The sequence below is a fragment of the Muscardinus avellanarius genome (assembly GCF_963383645.1).
Source record: "Muscardinus avellanarius genome assembly, chromosome: 1".
Taxonomy (NCBI): Eukaryota; Metazoa; Chordata; class Mammalia; order Rodentia; family Gliridae; genus Muscardinus; species Muscardinus avellanarius.
Genome location: NC_137786.1, coordinates 66,462,081 through 66,483,817, shown reverse-complemented (window position 1 = coordinate 66,483,817; position 21,737 = coordinate 66,462,081). Strand labels below are relative to the sequence as shown.

Sequence of the window (21,737 nt, the reverse complement as noted above, 5' to 3'; positions counted from 1 at the left end):
AGGTACCTTGTCGAGTAAAACTGTTGATGAGTTCATAATGGTAAACATATACACAACATACTTTTTTTTAACTCATGAAAACAAATAAAAATAAAATGACACTGTAGTTCTTTGTGACAGTAGAGTTAGAAGAAGAAAACAAAAGCATGTACTAGACATCAGCTTCCTTCTAAGGCTATAATAAATCCCTTGATATTTTAAGGAAGGAAAGGAACCCATTAGGTTTTATTCAATGATTTTGAGAGTTTAATAAGCTCCCTATAATGTTTTGTTTCAACAGAAGTAAAAGCCATATGAATGAAAACTGAGCTCTAAATAAACTCTCCCTAAAGGAAAAGTTTATCTAAATGCAAGTAATAAATTCTCTATTATATTACATTAATGGTTTCCCAACTTAGAAATCAGGATTATTCTATCCTATTACCTATATATATATATTTTTTTTTCATTTGTAAAGCCACTAGCCCACACTCTTTACAGAATTAATCTGATGCACTGTTTACCTTTAAAAATTGATCTTTGATCGCATCAAACTTCTGCTTTTCATGCACAGCTCTGGCTGTGTTTGTTCCATCAAAAGGCTCTGTAATGTAAAGTGAACAGGTGAAAAAGAAATCATTAAAAAAAAATAACTTTCTGTTTGCGTGTGGTACTGAGCATAGAACTCAGGGCCTCACACGTGCCAGACAAGTGCTCTACCACTGAACCAGTTCAAGAACATTTTATTAGATTATAGGTTCAATAAAAATTGACAATAGATGACGAGTTTTTACCTATACAATCAGCAATTTCATATAGTTCAACTCAACATTTTTACTAGGTTTATTCATGTAGAAACGTTTAATAAAGGCAGATGTGGTGGCACATGCTTGCTTCTATCACAGTAGTTAGAAAGCTAAGGCAGGAGGATTGCAGGTTCTAGGCCAGTGTACAAGTAATTTGGCAAGACCCTATTTCAAAATAAAAAAGCACTCAGCTAGGCATGGTGGTGCACGCTTGTAATTCCAGTGCTTGGGAGGCTGAGACAGGAGGAGCACACAGGTTCAAACCCAGCCTCAGCTACTAAGTAAGGCTCTCAGCAACTTAGTGAGACCGTTTCCAAATAAAGTATAAAATATGTCTGGGAGTATAGCTCGGAGCTAGAAAAGCCCCCTGGGTTCCACCCCTAGTACCACCAAAAAATAAATATATAAAAGCACTCTACGAGTATAACTCAGAGGCAGAATACACCTGGTTTTAATCTCCAGACCACACATACAGAAAGTTTAGTATAGCTATGAACTATCTAACAAGATAGATACAACTCATGTGAAACAATGACCAAAACTCAAAGTCATTAACACAGTTAACTCATAAAAGCACGTAAGGTTCCTGAAGAATTATAGGTCAAAGACCTACCTCTAGGGGAATAAAAATAAGTTAAGGAATAAAGGTATCAAAAGAATAAAGAATAAAGCACTATATCCGAGAGAGGTGTTCAATGTCAAATGTTACGGAAAAGTAATTTTAAATATAATTTAAATTTAAAAGCTGATTTGTCCAGCAGGAAAAAGGTCAGTAATTTTTGAACAGAGGTTTAATACTGGAAAAACTGGAAGACAGTACAAAGAATTATGGTGTGACTGGATCCTTTAGCAAGACATACAGTGAGAACACTAATATCTATGAGAAGTTTGGTAGAAAAAGAAAAGAAATCAGAATAGCAAGTTGAGAAGACAGGAAGAAAACAAAGGAAGGCCTTTTATGTATGAATGTGCTGCAATATATCTACCTTCCATATCCACACTCACTTATCCTTCACCCACATGATAAGAGAAGAATGCATATATAAAGACCCCCCAAAAAAGGCAGAAGGTAAGAAAACTGAAGATAACACTAAGAAGAGAAGGATAAGTGAATGAGATGTGATGACTGAAATAATGATGGCAAAGGTAAAAATTAGTGCAGATTACGAAGTTTAATACTGGGGAAAAGGGAAAAGTGCTTGGAAGAACCAATTGGATCAAGCCATATTTTTCAGATGAAAAGACCTATGCCTGATAGCTGAAAGAGAAGGATGGGAAAGAAAAAGAATTAGTTGCTAGGAAGTAAGGGCAGTTGAGGGGAAAGACCTGGAAAGAATAAGATATCTGATGAAGAGGTTCACTATATTCATATAATCTAAGCAGGCTCATAATTTTAAAAAACTCCTTTGCTATTTTTTGGGGGGTTATTTTTGGTTTTTTTTTTTTTTGGTGGTATTGGGGTTCCTGGAAACCCTTCCTTCTCTCTACGGGTTACACTCCCAGACCTATTTTTTATATTTTTATTTGGAAACAGAGTCTCTTAAGCCAGTGAGGCTGGCTTCGAACCTGCATGATCCTCCTGTCTCCGCCTCCCAAGAGCAGGGATTACAAGCGTGCGCCACCAACGCCTGGCTCTCTTTTGCTTATTTTGAATGCTTAGGAAGGCTGTTCTTTTTTTAAAGGTGTTTGTCACAAAAACAAATAGGGTAAGACTTAGCGAGACCCTTCACAACTGAGTGAGATTCGCAACTGAGAGAGAACCTGTTTCAAAAATAAAAACACTAAAAAACAGGGGTGGGGGTGTAACTTGGAGATGCAATGCCACTGGGTTCCATCCCCAGTACTGCAAAGAAAAGAAAAAAAAAAGGGGGTAAGACGTGGTGTGGTAAATGCCTTTAATCCCAGTACTTGGGAGGCTGAGACAGGAAGATCACAAGTTTGAGGCCGGCCTCAATAACTTAGCAAGATCCTTAGAAACTTAATAAGACTTTTCAAAAAAGGGAGGGGTAACCAGAGCGTTGGGGGTTGTTTCACTTGGAGGTACAATGCCTCTGAGTTCAATTCCCTGTACCAAAATAAATATAAAATGAAATTGGATATGGTCATATGCCAAAGTGTATGGGATCCCACCATGCATAGCATTTCACAACTTTTCATATTCAGAAGAATATAGGTCACCAAAATAATATACACCTTCCGCCCATTAGCAAGCCAAACACCAAAGTAGATCTTAATCCATATTCACAAACTCAGAATGGTACATATAACCCAAGATTAAAATCTTCTAAATCTGATATTTTCTACAAATGCTGATTCTTAAATTTATTCTTTTTTAGTATGAGACAATTTTCCTTTTTTTCCCCCAGTGTTGAGAATCCAAACCAGAGCTTGACACAAACTAGACACTTTCAATTTTGCCTCTTGAAGTCAGTTTCCCATACATTCAACTACATTTAAGTTAATTTTAAAGAACAGAATTATCTTTACATATTTTTGTTTGTTTGTTTGTGTGATACTGGGGATGGAACCCAGGGGCATTCTACCTCTGAGCTATACCCCTAGCCCTATAGTTTATTCTTTATTTGGAAACAGGTTCTCACTAAGTTGCCAGGGCCTCAACTAAGTAGCCATGGCTGTCCTTGAATCACAATCTTCCTGTATCAGCCTCCCAAGACTGGGATTACAAGTGTGCACTACCACGCCTAGCTCACCTCATTTAACACCAAGTAACACCAAGTTCACAAATATCTTGCTTGTGCCAAGCACAATGGCACACATCTGTAATCCCAGTACTTGGGAGGCTAAGTTAGGAGAATTGCAGGTTCAGGGTCAAACTCAGCAACTTAGCAAGACTCTGTTTCAAAGAAATTTTTTATAAGGGTTGGGGGTATAGCTCAGAGGCAGAATGCCTCTGAATTCAGTCTGCAGTGCTTAAAAGAAAAATCTAGCTTGCATTAAATAACAATATTTTCAGAGTAAAGTTTGTATTTTCTTCCATTTATACATCATGAGATTAAGTTCAATAAGTATGAGGACTACATAAATCAAATCGTGCTCAAATCTTGCAACTAGGAAAACTAAATGCTCAAATTCATTATTTCTTACAACTAAAGAATTTTAAATAATTTTCCTTTTTTTGGTGGTGGTACTAAGGTTCCTGGAAGCCCTTCTATCTCCAGGCTATACTCCCAGACCTATTTTTACATTTTTATTTGGAAACAGGGTCTCCTAAGCCAGCGCGAGCCGCTGGCTTCGAACCTGCACGATTCTCTTGTCTCTGCCTCCCAAGTGCGGGGATTACAATTGTGCGCCACCATGCCCGGCAAAGAATTTTAAATAACTTTTAATTAAGATTTTAAAACTAAAAGACTTATAGTCACTTCAGAATGTAAGTATATTACTTTTAAATGAAATTAGCCAATCAATTCTCTCAATATCATGATAATAACTGGACAGTAAATAGAGTAGTCATGGGAAAACTACCTTCTACACAGATGTATTTATTTCTCCATTCAATACCATCAGGCCTCGGAATAGCTTTGGCTTCACGAACTGAAATCATTTGACTGTTCCAGCTATAAGAAGAAAAACATTAATCATCAACTATTTTCATAATTTCCCATTTTATCAGTAGTAAGGCCTACTCTGATTTTCTTATAGAACACTAAGACTTACCTCAACCCTCAGAATCACAAGCTCTATTTCCCTCCTCTATTTTTCCTCTACTTATCTTCCAGCGACTTATTATACTATTTATTGTTATTGTTTATTGTGTGCCTTCCTCAAGCATAATGAAAGTTCTAAGATGCTGAGATATTTATCCATTTTTCACTGTTTCCCTAGTTACTCAGTTCATACCAGCTATTCAATACATGTTTATGGAATAAATGAAGCAGTACAGAAAAATAAGAAACTTCATAAGCAAAAATCATATAAAAACTATACTCAGTGCTAACATCACAATAATAATTTTTCATTTATTAAGAGAGGCAATCTTGTGTTGTTTTCTGGTACCCTAAAGACTTTTTGTTCAAGTACATCTGTACTTGTATGATCTGGGAGAACATTTTTAAATTTTCTAACAGAATCAAGTTGATAATGCTCAAAGAAAACAACATTAATACTTTATAAAAACATACTGCTATTGTTCTATGTCACATGTAGCTGTTAATAATAACATTTTATTCAAGTAGAACAACTTTATGAGCCGGGTGTGGTAGGGCATGCTTGTAATCCCTGTGCTTGGGAGGCTGATCGCACAGCTACTTAGTGAGGCTCTCAGCAACTTAGACCCTGTTTCCAAATGAAATATAAAATAGGTCTGGGAGTATAGCCCAGAGGTAGAAAGCCCCTGGATTCTACCCCCAGTACCACCAAAAAACAAAAACAAAAAAACAACTTTATGGCATACCTGAAAGTTAACTTTCTGATCTTTAGTACACACTAAATTTACACTTATTAAAGTGTAAAGATTTTAAAGATTTTTATTTATTTTTTAATAAATTTTATTGGTGCATTGTAGTCATACTTAATAGGATAAGAGAACTTGAAATATACATGCACACATCTCCCAATCAGCCCTTACCCAATCCCTAACCCTACCCTCCCCCTCCCTCCTTCCCATACTTGGTTTCCTGATTAACTTTGATATGTTTAAGTACATAATTTGCTTTAAAGAATTTCCCTCTTCCCCGCTCCCATCCCCTCATATAGGTCACTTTAATTGCTCCTTTATAGGATCTCTTCTTCATCTAGAGTTCCTCCTGTTATGCATTTCTCCCTAGTTTTTGCATATTAGGGAAAGCATCTGATTTCTTATTTTTTGTGACATTTCACTGCAAATGCCATAATTTTGTTCTCCTTTATGGCTGGGCAAATTCCATTGTGTACACATCCCAGAGTTTTGTAATTCACTCATCTGTTGAAGGACATCTTGGCTGGTTCCACAGTTTGGCAATGGTGAATTGTGCATCTATGAACATGGTTGCTCATGCATTAGTTTGGTATTTTGGTTTTCATTCTTTTTGGTAGATACTCAGAGGTGGTATTGCTGGGTCATATGGTAAGATTGTTTCCTTCTTCTGAGGATCTTCCATACTGTTTTCCAAAGTGATTGCATTAATTGTTTTTTAACTTTTTTTAAACTTTAATTTTATACATTTACTTATTTATTTTCAGAAAAAAATCTATCCTAACATGAAATATGAACTCTAAATACTCAACAATCTCGAAAAAAAGACAATCTCAAAAAAAAAACAGCTAGAAGATGTACAATTTCTGATTTCAAATCTTATAAAGCAACAATAATTGAAACAATATAGTACTGCTATAAAGGCAGATATATAAACCAGTGGAGTAAAATAAAAAGCCTAGAAATAAATTCTTTCATATATGGTCAAGTTATTTTTGACAAGGTTTCCAAGAATATTTGGTGAAGGAAATAATCTTTTCTTTAAATATTGTTGAAAAATAACAATTACATGAAAAGGCATAAAATTGGACCCTTACCTAACACCATATACAAATATTAACTCAAAATAGATACAAGACCTAAATGTAAATCTTAAGACTATAAACTTTTAGAAGAAAACCTGGGTCAAAAAACTTCACAACATTGAAATTGGCAGTGATTTCTTCGATATGATTCCAAAGGCACAGGCAACAAAAGAATAAACAAACTTCATAAAAAATAAAAAAATATTGTACATCCAAAGACAATGCAAACAGAATTAAAAGTTACTGATAGAATGGGATAAAATATTTCCAAATGCTATATCTGAAGGTATATTAATATTCCAAATAGAAATACTAAAAATTAGCAACAATAAAAGCAAACAATACAATTTAGAAATAGGTAAAAGACTAAAATTGGTAATGAATCTCCAAAAATTTTATATGACCAATAAACACATGAATATCACTCATCATTATCATAATATAACTAATCATTAAGGAAATACAAATAAAAACTATAGTAAAATACTACTTCACATTTGTTAGAATGGCTGTTTAAAATGAATTACCTTGTTCCAGCCCTTTACCTTGAATTTGTTACTATCTTTACTTGTAAAGTGTGTTTCTTCTAAGCAGCAGATGGATGGATTCTGGTTTTGTTTTTTTTTGGTTTTTTTTTTTTGGTGGTACTGGGGTTTCTGTTTGTCATGGAAGCTTCTTATTTCCCCATCTAATTTGATAGATAGTTTTGCTGGGTAGGAAATTTTTGGCTGGAAGTTGTTTTCTTTCAGAGTTTAGAATATGTTACTCCAAGCCCTTCTGGCTTTCATGATTTGGTTTGGAAAGTCTGGAGTGATTCTAATTGGTTTGCCTCTGAATGTCACTTGGCCTTTTGTTTTTGTTGCCTTTAAGATTCTATGCTTGGCTTCCACATTGGTCATTTTGACAATTATGTGGCGTGGGGAACCTTTTCGCTGATCCTGTCTAAATAAGTTTCCTGGACCTGTGTATCAACCTCTTGCTCTGTTTGGAAAATTTTCTGCTATTACTTCCTTGAAGAGATTGTTGATCCCTTTGGTTTCACCTTCTTTTCCCTCCTCTATTCTGATTATTCTTAAGTTAGCTCTCTTAAAATGGGCCCATATTTCTTCAATGTCAGATTCCTGCTAGATTCTATTATCCATGTGGTCTAATCGATTGTTTATAGTTTGAATTGAGGCCTTTACTTCAATGATTGCATCCTTTATTTCTTTTAGACTCTTTCTAAATTCTTTTTGAAAGTCCTGTATTATTTCTAGTTATATTCCTGATTTGATCTTCTGGAGATCTCTGAATTTTTGTGTTATCAGGTTCTGATATTATGGGGTTGTGGGCATTCATTGCTCTATTGTTGTTCCTCTTTCCTATGATTTCAGAAGTTTGTGCCTTCTCTGGGTTCTTCCCCGGGTCACGACTTCACTTAGGGTGCTCTGAATCTGGAGTTTGTGGTAATCTCAGCCGCCACTACTCTGTTACTGGGTTGTATCGTAAAGTCTCAGACCCAGGGAGTTAATCGAGGCTGCACAAGACCGTGGGGGTGCCGGGCTGGGCGTTTTCCCCTGGGGAGCTGCAACTAGGGTGTGGTATCTCTGCCACCGCTACTCCTTCACTGAGTTGGTCTGTAAAATTTCAGACCCAGGGAGTCCCTGGGCATGCAGTGCTGGGATTTCTCCTGTAGGGGCCGCAATTTCACTTATGGTTATTGTGCGCACAGATCTGGAGCTGTTGCTGGCCTGGTGAGCTGGCCGCTGCTGGAACCGCTGCCACACCCTCAGCCGTGAGGCTGGCGTATTTCTTTTCTGGTTTTGAGCTCCGTTCTGAGTCCCTGGATGGCGTGATGATCTTATCCACTAGATGTTCTTTGTGCTGGAAGAACTGCTGAATTACACCCAAATGATCCGTAGCTGCTCACTTCAGCTCCTTGTTTACCTTTCTTCTCTGGAGCCTCGTGCTGTGAGGGAAGATGGTGCTGGCCCGGCTCTGCCGTCGCATTGCAGGTTGGTTTCTTTTCTGGTCTCTGGTTATTCTTCTAGACTTCTTTTTCTCCATCCCTTGTGTTTACATTTTTTATTTCTCTGCTGATAGTGTTTTCTGGCTATGAAAAGCGCTGATTTTTTGGCAATAGAGATCGAGTGTTAGCAGGGCTCATAAACGCTGCTTTTCTCAGTCGCCATCTTCCCGGAAGTCTCTTAAAGATTTTTAAATCTACATATTTCTAACAATTATTAGAAGTATTTTCCTTTTTTCAAAGGAATATTCTAAAATAGAAGACCATGCAGTTTTTATAAAAGGGAAAAATAAATTTGAGGAATAGATGTGTGTGTGTGTGTGTGTGTGTGTGTGTGTGTGTGTGTTGCTAGGGATGGAACCCAGGGGCATTCTACCTCCAAGCTACACCCTAGCCCTATTTTTTTATTCCTTAATTTGACACAAAGTCTCACTAAGTTGCAGAGGGCCTCAGTAAGTAACTGAGGCTATCCATGAATCACAATCCTCCTGTCTCAGCCTCCCAAGTACTGGGATTACAAGTGTGTGCCACCATGCCCAGTTAGTTGAAATCTTTTTATTCAGCAGTATTTAACTTTCTTTGCCATCTCAACAAGCAGAGATGATGGCTTGAAAACCTTCCAATTCCTACATTCACCTTACACTTCCCCTATATCAGAAGATCCACAGAATATTATTGCACACTCGGTGTGCTATTTGTTTCTGAAAATGTGATAAATCTCTATATTAAATATGCAAGAAAAATCCCAGAATTTTGTGAAATTTGATAATTTAAAGCATTCTGTAAGTTTGACTTTCCAATTTAAGAGTAGTTTTAAAATACATTATAAAGAGAGCTTTAAGTCATATATGCATATATGATATATACATGTATATATGACTTAAATGAATCTATACATATATATAGGACTTATATTTAAATGTATCATTTTAAAAATTAGTGAGAGCTGGGCATAATGGTTTAAGCCTGTAATCCCAGCTATTCAGGAAGATCAAAACTTGAAGGCCAGGCTGGGCAACTTAGCAAGGCCTCATTGCACACAAGATTGTCAAATGAGAACTCTTAATATTAGTTATTGTTTGCTTTCGATCCTCACGTTATTTCAGTTTCATTAGTATGAATTCCAAATAGAAAAGAAGGACTCTGGTCTATTCAACAAGATGTTATACCTTATATTAACTCAACTTTATACTATTAAAGACAAAATTTATTAATAAGATTATTTTCCCTATTTTATAGAATTAAGATTATAAATATTACTATTATTGGGGGGGGGGCTGGTGAAGGTGAGCCTACGGGTATTCTACCTTCTAGCTTACCCCCAGCCCTATTTTACTTTTTATTTGGTAATGATATCACAAAGTTGCTGAAAGCTCTGTTAAATTACAAAGATTGGCTTAGGAACTGCTATACACTTGTCTCAGCCTCCCAAATACTAGTATGACAGGTAGATACCACCATGCCCGGATATTAAACACTATTTTTAAAAGGCACAAATTTATGTTTTCTTAAATTTAGAGTATTAAAATATGGACCTGCAGGTATAACTTTATAGTAGAGCACTCTTGTAGCATGTGTGACAACTTGGGTTTGATCCCTGGCATCACCAAACCAAAAACAAACAAACAAACAAATAAACTATATTCTAAGACAGGAGTGGTGGTACATGACTATAATCCCAGTACTTGGGAGGCTGAGACAGGAAGATTGCAAGTTTACAGCCAATCTCAAAAACTTAACAAGGCCTTCAGCAACTTGATGAGACCATGTTTCAAAATAAAAAATAAGGGCTGGGGGGGGGGGGTATAATACCTCTCTTGGAGGTAGAACACCCTGAGTTCAATCCTAGTACCACAGAAAAATAAAAAATACTATATTCTGTTATTAAATTACAACTTTTATTTCCTTAAATGAAAGGAACTCTATATTCACTACTAAAATCCTAAATTCACTATTAAATCCAATCCTAAATTCATATTCTATGCCAGCCACTACTTGATTCTAAACTGGGTCACTGAAACGGTATGTGACATATAAATTCCTCATCTCTAACCAGAATATCATTTAAGCTTAAACCTATAATCAACCCAAGTAATATAGTTATTTAAATGACTATATCATTTGAAATACATAAGAGAAAAAAGAATATTTGAAACACTACAATTTGGACTAATCCAAATCTACTATATTTTCAAAGAACTTAAATTTCTGACAAATATTTCAAATCAGTAAAACATGTTATATAGCTCATTTACTACTCTTAGAGGTGAATTTAAAAGGTAATTTAGAATATTTTCTTTATATATTTCATTCTTTAATGGGGTGGAAATTGTGGAAGGGCTAAATGAGTGAGGTGCATGTATGTCTCTACCACCCTGTATCTCATAATGACGTATTATTACAATGCACCAATAAATAAAAAGATACACATAAACCATAAAGTACAGTAAATATTTTACTAATCTGTTCTTAACCATTATTTGCTTGCCTTATGAAAATCCATTATTGTTCTTAACAAATAAAATATAAAATAAGATAATTACAATTGATTGTATTTTCTAGAATCCCTGGGTCATATGATCCTTGTCCCCTGTTTTGTCAGTTGATTATTCTAAGGTACAATTTGAGGAGACTGGCTTAACTTAAAACTTTTTCAGCAGCCAGACTGAATAAAGTAGGAGAAAAATAAGTAATTTTTTATTTATTTGTTTGTATTTATTTACTTATTTAATTTTTTAAAAGGTGTGATCTAGCTATAGTACCCACACTGGCACTGAACTCCTAGGCCCAAGCAATTGTCCTACATCAGCCTTCAGAGCAGTTGAGACTATAGGAATTCACCACTGTACCTGGCTAAAAATCAAGGTTTTTTTTTTTGTTTGTTTGGTTTTTTTTTTTTTGTGTGTGTGTGTGTGTGTGTGTGTGTGTGTGTGTGTGTGTTACTGGGGATAAAATCCAGAGGCTTTTTACTCTGAGCTACACTCCAAGCCCTATTTTTTATTCTTTATTTTAAAACAGGGTCTTATTGAACTGCAAAGGGCCAGCCGATGTCCATGAACCACGATCCTCCAGTCTCAGCCTCCCAAATGTTGGTATTACAAGCATGCGCCACCACGCCTAGCTAAAATCAGTTATTTTATATGGCCATATAAATCTTCTGCGACATTTCTACTATATACTCAACAGCATTTCTTGTTTTCTTTGGTGGTACCTGGGTTCCTGGAAACCCTTCTACCTCCAGGCTACACTCCCAGACCTATTTTATATACATATTTTTATTTGGAAACAAGGTCTCTTAAGTCAGCTAGGCTGGCTTCAAACCTGCATAATCCTCCTGTCTCCGCCTCCCAAGCGTGGGGATTACAAGCATGCACCACCACGCCCGGTGTATTTCTTTCTTTCTTTCCTTTTTTTTTTTATAAATTTTGATTGGTGCATTGTAGTCATACATCTCAATGGATAAAAAACTTGTGGAGATATACATGCACACATCACCCAATCAGCCCCTACCCAATCTCTAACCCCTTCCCTCCCCCTCCCTCCTACTCATGCTTGGCTTCCTGACTGACTTTGATATGTTTGAGTACATCATGTGCTTTAAAGAGTTTGCCTTATCCTCCCTCTTATCCCCTCAGATATGTCACCTTCATTGCTCCTCTATAGAGTCCCTTCTTCATCTAGAGTTCCTCCTGTTACCCATTTCTTCCTAATATTTTGCACATTAAGAAAAGCATCTGATTTCTTATTTCTTTTGCAATATTTCATTGTAAATGCCATAATTTTGTTCTCCCTTTTGGCTAGGCAAAATTCCATTGTGTACATATCCCATAGTTTTGAAATCCACTCATCCGACTCAATGGCATTTCTTACCAGGCACTTAATTCTTTGTCTTTTGAGTATAGAGTTTTTAAACTGAATACCTCAAAGTTCAGAAGAAATCCTTATGAACATTTTTTAACACCTGCCAGAATTTTTTACATGGTTTCCAATTTATTTCTATGACTATACTCTTAGTTGATCCCCCTAAACCAAATTTCTAAAAATACTTTATGTGAAACAATAATGCACTTGCCAAATATATAGTGTTATGACATCTCAAAACCTCTTTCCAAAGATTAGCATGCTAATTAGTACCACACAGTCCAGCAAGCTAGTGCATATTAATATTAAACTGACATACAAACCTACATATCTACCATCTTTCAGACCAACAAATCAGCTGATGTTCAAAGATCTGTATCAAATAACTATATTTGGCAAAATATATCTTCTGTAAATCCTCTTCCCTTAAACACTCAATGCCTCATTTATATTACACAATAGATGATGTAAATACAGCCTAACAATTAAGAATGTGGTTCTAGAGTGATTTGAATTTGAATCCCAGCCCTCCTACTGCTTAGCTGTACTGCTGTGGTTAAGTTTCATGTACATAAATTCTCTAAGCTTAGCAGAGGCTATTGTAAAAATTAAGTGAGCAATAACTTAGCATATACAGAACACCAGATAAAACACTAATTAAACATTAGTTACTGCTACTACAACATCTTAAAAGGTGTCTCTTTATGTTCCATATAGTTTTAAGTATGTCCTCTTTATATAAATGAAGGCACCTCTTTTCTCATTCATATTGCCTGGATTTACATTCAGATCCTGATAATTTTAATCTGAATGATTTCAGCTTTATTCTTACTTAACTACTTTTCTCCAGCATTTTTCCTACTCCTTTTCTTTCCCTAATTCAGTAACTTTTAAGTCATTTTAAAGATCTTTGAGTCATGTCCATGATTTCACTTTCTTCTTCAAAATTATAACAAGTACTTTCCAAGCACATATTATCTAACATTGGGCTAGATACTGGGGACACAACTGCAAATAAAACAGGCACAAGCAGTCTGATATAATCTTTACTTTGAAGAATATGAGTAGCATTTCTTCTTTCATGGCTGATATTTCAAATAATCTCTCATGAGTCAGGTTTCTTTAGAGCTACCTGTGCCACAGCAAAAAGACAAAATCAATACTATATAAGTAAGTGTAAGAATGAATTCGGCAGTCAAACTATCTGCAATACTACCCTTACTATCTATGAGTTATTGAGTTACTATCTCTCTGCCTCATTGTTAAAATATGAGGGCATAATACAATATCTCATACACATATTATGAAAACTAAATGAGATACTACAGATAATCTGCTTAGAAGCATTTTCCCACATACTAATAGCAACTTATTGCTATTACTACTCCCCTCTCCAAAACTCTTCAAAATGGTATGCTAAGATCATCGTGCCCTCCTCTAACTTTGTGTAATTCCTAAGCCCTCTTTCTTTGCCCTTCAAATGTTTCCACACTGATCACAAGAACTGTAAATAACCCCTGCCCAATCCTTCTGGACTCCCCTATAACTTTCAGTTCTGTCCAGCCTGATTGTGTGCTCCACTTCATGTTTATATATTACCCTCAAACCAAAGAGAAAATAAGTATTCCTTGATTTGAATATCACACTAACACAACTATTTATTCAGATATCAAGCATTAAATAGAACTTGTCTAAATCTGTCATGCCTGTACTTTTTAACATTTTAAGTTCCTAGAAAATAGTTTGTAAGCTACATAGAATCTACCCAGAAGTAAAACACAGGGTCCATATAAGCCTTACTAATGAATGAGAAAGCTAAACATAATATGGGACCAGAAATAAAAACAAACAGAATTAGGCTTTTTAAGCTATAGCCTTTCTATTAGTTAGGGTTAATTTAGTTTCTAATAATCATAAGATATGAAATTTTATAAATTACACACCATTTCTAGACAAAGAGAACGTGTGACCAATTTGCAACATTCACTTAGGTATGAAGAAAAAAACAAACTTGAACGTTTTACTCACTCAAATTCTGTAGCATAATATTTAAGAAAGCCCAGTAAGAGGTCCCCAAGACTTGATTCATTCTTTGAGAGGTAAGGAGGAATATTACATGGAGCTTGATGTACAAGGTGCAGATGTATAAGAGGACTAAAAGACTCCTGTTAAAAAGAGAATGGGGAAAATGTAAGGTCATTTAAAACATACACTGAAGAACTTCATAAATCCTAACCTAGATTCTTAGAAAAGAAATTTTCTTTGAGTTGGTAAGTTCAAAATTTAAAGAGTATCTTCCACTAAGGATCACCAGTATCTGGAATAAGCCAGATGGTACCTAAAAAACTAAGATACTCTAGTCACTGGTTTGGGCATATCACTGAGTTAACATCTCTATAATAGCAAAATATTTCTAATTTATAAATAAAATTATATGCATAATCAGCATGTATACATATACCCATTATACATATAATTTTATAATCATATATATGTGTGTATATATATATGATTCCACCCAATAACATACAAATAACCTCCTTATTTTTTCTAAGTAGCAGATGTACTTTATGTATGGATATATCAAACATAAGGTAACAGGTTTTTTTTTTTTTTTGACACTTAACATTTCTCTCAAAGACCAGAAAGGTAGCTTCAATCTAAGAATAATACTTTTAAAGATTTTAAAATTCTTGTTTTTACTGTTTTTGTATTTTATATCTTAGAGAAAAGACAGACGTTCAACATGAATTGAACTTGAAAAGACAAAAACAGGGGGAAAAGATAGCACATATACAAACAAGCAATATTCAGCAAATTTTTACCATAATATTCATAAAAGAGGGTATTAATTATTTGCAATCCAGGCCCAAATAAGACATTTTTAAGAAAGAATATAAAAGATAGATATTTTTTGGCCAATGGTATGCCATTTGTTTACATATCTAACCTTTCTTCTACTAACAGGAAGTTCTATATCTAAAATATATTAAGTGAATACAGAAAATTTCAATATATATCCATAAATTAGAAAATACTCTAAGGTAATGTGTACAGTGCCATCAGAAATGGTTTTCTATATTTCCCCCATTGCCATCAGAGTAGAAATAGCTTTAAAAGAAAATAAAAGCAAATGGTTAAAGCAGAATGACAACTAGAACTAAGGTTCTTACCTATGTAACAGATTAACCTGGGGCTTACAAGTACTATTTCAACTGATAACAACCAAGTTAAAAAATAAAAAATATCTAAGTGATAAGCACACAGAAATAGAGTAGTACATCCTTGAATCTACTCCTCAGAAAACACTAAAAAAAAGAAAAAAGGAAAACAGTGACTCCCTGTTCCATTATCTATAATTCTATCAACATTGTTTAACTACCAAGAGTTGATTAACTTTGTCCCAACCACAATTAAAAAAGCTGGCACGCCTAAACACAAAACTTAACTTTTACATTTCTAATAGCTGCTATTACATCATAAAACTCAGGCTGAAACTTTGTCTAGCTTAAGACAGAAGGTGAGAGGGGTAGAAAAGTAGCTTCCATTTACAACAAACAGTAAAGGCAGAAGGAAAAAAGATGTGCTTCTATCTGCCTTTCTTTCTTACTTGTTAAGTATAAAATGGGACTCAGTACAAGATGTTTTAAAACTGTGTAATTTACTTATTATTTTCTGGTAAATTGAATCAAAGATATAATGTAGACTTGATAAGCACAATTTATTATGTGTCAATTAAAATTTTTAAAAGAAAAATGGGTCCCTATTTAATAGCTCCTGTTCTCAAAGCTTCTTATTAATTTTGACTCCTGGCACTTGCATAGTAAACATTCAGTTTATGAGCAGATGCTAATAGAACAGTCATTTTCTTACCTGGAGTTTAAAATTCCTTTAAATTTTTTATTTTTAAAGAAAATTTAAAGAAAAATATCAGCTACTGTAAGAATAAAACTGAAGAGTTGTTGATCTACTTTATTAAAAATTCCTTGGAAGTCAGGTGTGGTGGCACATACTATAATCCCAGTACTTGGGAAGTTGAGACAGGAGGATCAGGATCCACAGCCAGCCTCAACTATTTAGTGAGTGAGAACCTGCTTCAAAATAAGAATAAAAAATCAGGCTAGGGGTGTAGCTTGGAGGTAGAATGCCTCTGAATTCAATCTCTAGCACCCTCCCCCACAAAAAAAATTGGAATAACCTTAGACCAACAATTTGGCCAGACTTCTCTCATGCACCACTATTCTTTTTTTCATGATCTTATAAAAAAGGATTCATACCATGATTACTGAGAGAAAATTGAAGGGGATGTTCAAACTTAAAAAGAAAAGACACACTGGGCATGGTGGAGCAAGCTTGTGATCCCAGTGCTTAGGGGCCCGAGACAGAAAGATCACAGATGTTTGTTTGTTTGTTTGTATTTTGTTGTTGTTGTTGTTGTTGTTGTTTTTTGTGGTACTGGGGTTCCTGGAAACCCTTCTACTTCCGGGTTACACTCCCAGACCTATTTTATACTTTTTTATTTGGAAACAGGGTCTCCTAAGCCAGAACGACTGGCTGGCTTTGAACCTGCCCGATCCTCCTGTCTCTGCCTCCCAAATGTGGGGATTATAAGCTTGCGCCACCACGCCCGGCGATCACAGAGGTTTGAAGCTGCCTCAGCTACTTAGTGAGCTCTCAGCAACTTAGTGAGACTGTTTCCAAATAAATTATAAAATAAGGCTGGGGACATATCCCGGAGGTAGAAAGCCCCTGGGTTCCACCCTTTAGTACCACAAAGAGAGAGAGAAAGAGACAAAGAGAGAAAGAGAGAGAGAGAGAGAGAGAGAGAGAGAGAGAGAGAGAGAGAGAGAGAGAGAGAGAGAGACACACGAAGCAAAGCTGTAAGTAAATAGGAATTACCACTGTTCTTAAGAAATTTCCAGTTTCTGGTAATAATTCACATAACACGAAGATTCTGTGCTACACAGCATTTCTTTACAGGGCTTCCCCATTGCCAGATATGTTTAAGAAAAATATATACTCACTCTGAACTACATAATAATGTGAGATTACAATGCACCAGTAAAAAAAAAGAAAAACATGCTACTTCAGCTAGGACAAGTGGGTGTTAAATACAATAGGAAGCACAGAAAGAGCAATACAAAACTCAAAGGAAAAAACCACACCCTAATACAAAGTAGATTTTGGGATTATCAATACTTATTCTTATTTACTTTTTTTAAATAAAAGGAAGACGTCCCGTAACATGTTTAAGATAATATATTTTGAGTTTCAAATCACCAAATGTGTAATGACCTAATAATTTCTGAAAATATTTTCCAAATGTTGACTTTTTAATGATATATAATTTTCTATTTCTCTTCAAAGAAAAATTTAAAAGCAATCCCTTGAAAAACATCTGAAAAGTCTCACTGTTTTTGTCCATATAATTATCTACCAAAAGGGGGGGGGATCTTTTAACAAATTCCATAATTATTTCTCAGGCAGTGCCACATCTTACTTTACCTTTAAAGCCTGAAATCTGGAGCACTTTCTAGAATAAGTTAGATTGGCGTTATCATTTATGTTGCTTTTATAAGTCCATAAGAAGTAATAATAGTCAATAATCCTATACTATAATACAATACAGCCTCTGGAGATATGTTTATAGTCTTTCATCTCTTTCTTTCACATTCAATATTATAAGGGAATTAAACTATATCAATTTTTAAAAATAAGTACTTTATCCAGGGCTAAGGGTTTGGTGGATGGTAGAGTACCTGTCTGGCATATATGAGGCCCTGGGAAGGGGGTGGGTCAATTCCCAGTACAAAAAAAAAAAAAAATTAAATATTTTACCATAAATTTTGAAATGAAAATATGAAAAAATTCCCTCTGAAAAGTAAGAAAGCATGTTACTGTAAAGTTTTAAGCCATTCTCAAATTTATATATATATATATATATGAAAAATATATATATATGCTAAAATTTTTGCCCTATCTGCTTTTCTTATAGGGAAGTGTCTATAGAGGGATATAATCAGATATATACAAATAAAATCTAATAAGTAATAGAAATTGGAAGAAATGATACATTAGTGAATACTACAGTAGTTTTTGCCTTCCCCTACGAAACACAGGATAAGGGGAAAAAATACCAGTTTCTGGATCCATCACTTGTGATTATACAGCTTGGATCAATCATGTAATCCTTCTAAGACTTAGTTTCTTCATCTGTGAAACAGGGATGATATCTTACAAGTTCATTTGTCTAGAATTAAAGAAATTATACAATTTTGGATACTAAGTAAATGATGGTTATTATTAGTAATAAGAAACAAGCTGACTTGCTTGTTCCATCAGAGGAACCTCTGAAAAAGTGTTCCCCTTCTTATAACATTCATATAAAAGAAAAACATCTTGTGCAAGAGTAGTGAGTCCTTATCCAGGCAATCATCAATTTTATAGTAAAGAAAACAGGGTCTACATATTTAAAATGGCAATGGACAATGTAAACCATAGCTGAATACAAATTATAGCATTCCTAACTTAGCAGGTAATTAGTAATTTTTGAAGGCCTTGGAGTTGGACTAGTACTGAATTTGCTCCCCATCACAGATACAGAAATAGGATTATTTTTCAAAAATCAAGGATGAAGAGTATAATAGGTAACAGGTGTGGACAGAAGTCAGGACTGTCAAACTAGAATCTATCAGAAAGAACCTGAGTGGGTATCTTGTCACAAAAGCAATACCTCCACCCCTAAGCAAATACATCAAATTGCTATTTCTCTATTATCTTATCCTAGTAAAAAGGATATCACATAGCATAGGATTTCAAGTGAGATATTTACAGAAGCATTTTTCAATGCACAACAATAGATGTTTTAAGTGTAAGTTTAACTATTAAATTCTTCGTATGATAAAATTACATGCAGCTCTTTTATACTGAAACCCAAATCTTAAAAATAAGGTTGGGACCATAAAATTAAATAGTAAACTCACAACCACTATCTCTAACCTTTCAGGTATGAACTAACTCCCTTTATGGAGGGAAGAAAATAAATTCAAGAATAAGGAAAAAGTCAAGTTTATTAGAGCACGCCTGTAATCCCAGTTCTTAGGAGGCTGGAACAAGAGGATTACAGGTTGTAGGACAGTCTCAACAATTTAGTGAGGCCTGTTTCAAAATAAAAAAATTAAGTATAGCTCAGTGGTAGAACGCCCCTAGGTTCAATCCCAAGTACTCCCCCACACACACACACATACAAAGAAAAAATAAGAAGGCCAAAAAGTTAACCTACTTTTATTTCTGTTCTTGCTGCTGCTTTGATTTTTCACGTTTAAGAAAGCATAAAACCGGGCATGGTGGTGCACATCTGTCTCCCAGTACTTAGGAGGCTGAGGTAGGAGGATCGCAGGTTGGAGACCAGCCTCAGCAACTTAGCAAGGCCCTCAGAAACTTAGTAAGACCCTGTTTCAAAATAAAAATAAAACAGAGCTGGAAGTGACGCTCAAGGTAAAATGTCCCTGGGTTCAATCCCTAGTACTACACACACACAAAAAGAAAGCATAAAAACTAATTCCAAGATCTAATGGAAACTCATAATAGTTCCTCCTAATAGCAGAACTTAGTTTTTAAAAGGAAGATAACCAGATTGTAAAAGGCTCTTATCATAGTCTCTACTAGCAGATGACCCACCAGAAACAAGGAGACTCCAAATATAGCAAGACTATATTATAGCAAACCTTTACTATTCAGTAACTTACATGAATGCATTATAAAACTGATGTTCAAAAAGCAAGAAAATCAATTCTCAATTATCAGAGATTATATTTAACTGATGTTGTAGGCAAGTATATTTGTTAAAATATTTTATGTAATACAATAAATAAAAATTTCTTTTAAAATTGATTATAAGATGGATTGTATATTCTCCTTAGTAATATGATCATTTACAAAGGTTAGAAAACAGCTCTTCTATGAAATGTATAGATGCATGTGCATGTATGCATAAAACTAACATGTATAAAACAGGTCAAAATTATGTGGTTTTCTGAAAGTTTGCCAAACATTCTAAACAAGCAGCTTAAATATTTCCAAAGAAAATCAGGAATAAGGATGACTATGAAGGAAAACAGAAATGGTAGGACTATAAAACAATAAGGCAAAATGGAGAAAGAATACAAGAAAACTGGAAAAGAAACAAAAGGATGCATACACATTATGAATATGTACATTATGTTATTTAGGCTTCTCTAAACTCAAAATGAATACATACTAAATTTTTTCTAGCAGACACTTCATTTTTTTAGTATTTCTAATTAATTTCAGAATTCTTAATATACACATAAGAATAGTGTATTACTGTTACTTCAATTTGGTGTACTGGCAAGATCAAAAATAAGATAAAAAGATAATCCAACTTTTTAATTTAATTTTTATAAATTACTAGGCCAAAAACTCAGTTGCTAAAGAAGTTATGTAAAACTATATTTAAAAATAGTATAAAGAAAGCTAGAAAAAGGCCACATGGGCTTTTGACCAACTGAATATATTTAAGGCCTATTAGTGATAATCATGAGTATTATGCAAAAGAAAAAAAAAAGAAAAAGAAAAAACAGATTCTACCATTACCATAACTGACCATGCATGTATCTGCCAATAAACAAAGTACCAGAGTTTTCAGAAGTGTATGAAACATTTAAATGTTTCAGTAGCCAATGCCTCAACCTATATAGAAAATGTTATCATGTATGTAGCCTTATTACTTTTATACTCATATTAGTGCTGTATATAATTCTATATACACTTGACATAATATGTATTATAATAATTTATAAGAAACACTTACTGGGTAAATTTTTTGGAGGGATGGAAGGATGGGTTCAGGTAGGGCTATAAAAAGAAAAAGTTTAAAGCTTCCGTGATTCACATGATTCATTTCACAATGCAATTAACTGGTAAGCTATACCCCAGGTATGAGACTAGAAGGGTTTATGCTAAAGTTTTAACCGTTTTCATATATTTCATGAAACTAATTCTTATCCCTATAAATTTAAATTTAAAATATATCTTAAGTTTGCAATTTAAATTTTTGTTAATAAATTGTATATATTCCTATGTAAATCAATGTATCTTATGTGGTTTTAGAACAATAGGCTTTCAAAAAAAGGGAAACAGTCATTTGGTCCAACATTAGACACACACACACAAAATAAGCAAGACAAAGATTGTTCTACAAATACTGAATGAACATTGTTAAAATGGATATAGCTATCAAGAACTGCAATTTTAAGAATATAAATGAATAATATGACAGAATGACAGTTCTAACTTAATTTTCATATCATAATTTATTCTATTAACAATACTAAATTTGAGAAAGGTTCAGGAAATTTATCTATTGAAAAAGCCCTGAAACACAAATTTTCAACTTCAAAATGTAATTTTAAAAGAATGCCTCAAGTCAGGTGTAGTGGTGCATGCCTATAATCCTAGTACCTAGAGGGCTGAGACAGGAGGATGGCAGGTTCAAACTAGACTCAGCAATTTAGTGAAGTCCTCACCAACTTAGCGAGACCCTGTTTCAAAGTTAAAAATAAAAAGGA

General features: G+C 34.5%; 1 protein-coding gene across 9 annotated transcripts in view; it reads right to left on the bottom strand.

Moving 5' to 3' along the window:
* The window catches only part of TENT2 (terminal nucleotidyltransferase 2), a gene marked incomplete at both ends in the record, with an annotated part of 54,718 nt that overhangs the window by 2,018 nt on the left and 30,963 nt on the right, over positions 1-21,737 (bottom strand). For all 9 annotated transcript variants that reach the window (XM_080709766.1, XM_080709772.1, XM_080709768.1 and 6 more), the window contains 4 exons: positions 504-583; positions 4,269-4,360; positions 14,176-14,312; positions 20,981-21,024. In XM_080709766.1, the coding sequence (XP_080565892.1) occupies positions 504-583; positions 4,269-4,360; positions 14,176-14,312; positions 20,981-21,024 (353 nt within the window). The remainder of the gene's footprint in view (positions 1-503; positions 584-4,268; positions 4,361-14,175; positions 14,313-20,980; positions 21,025-21,737) is intronic.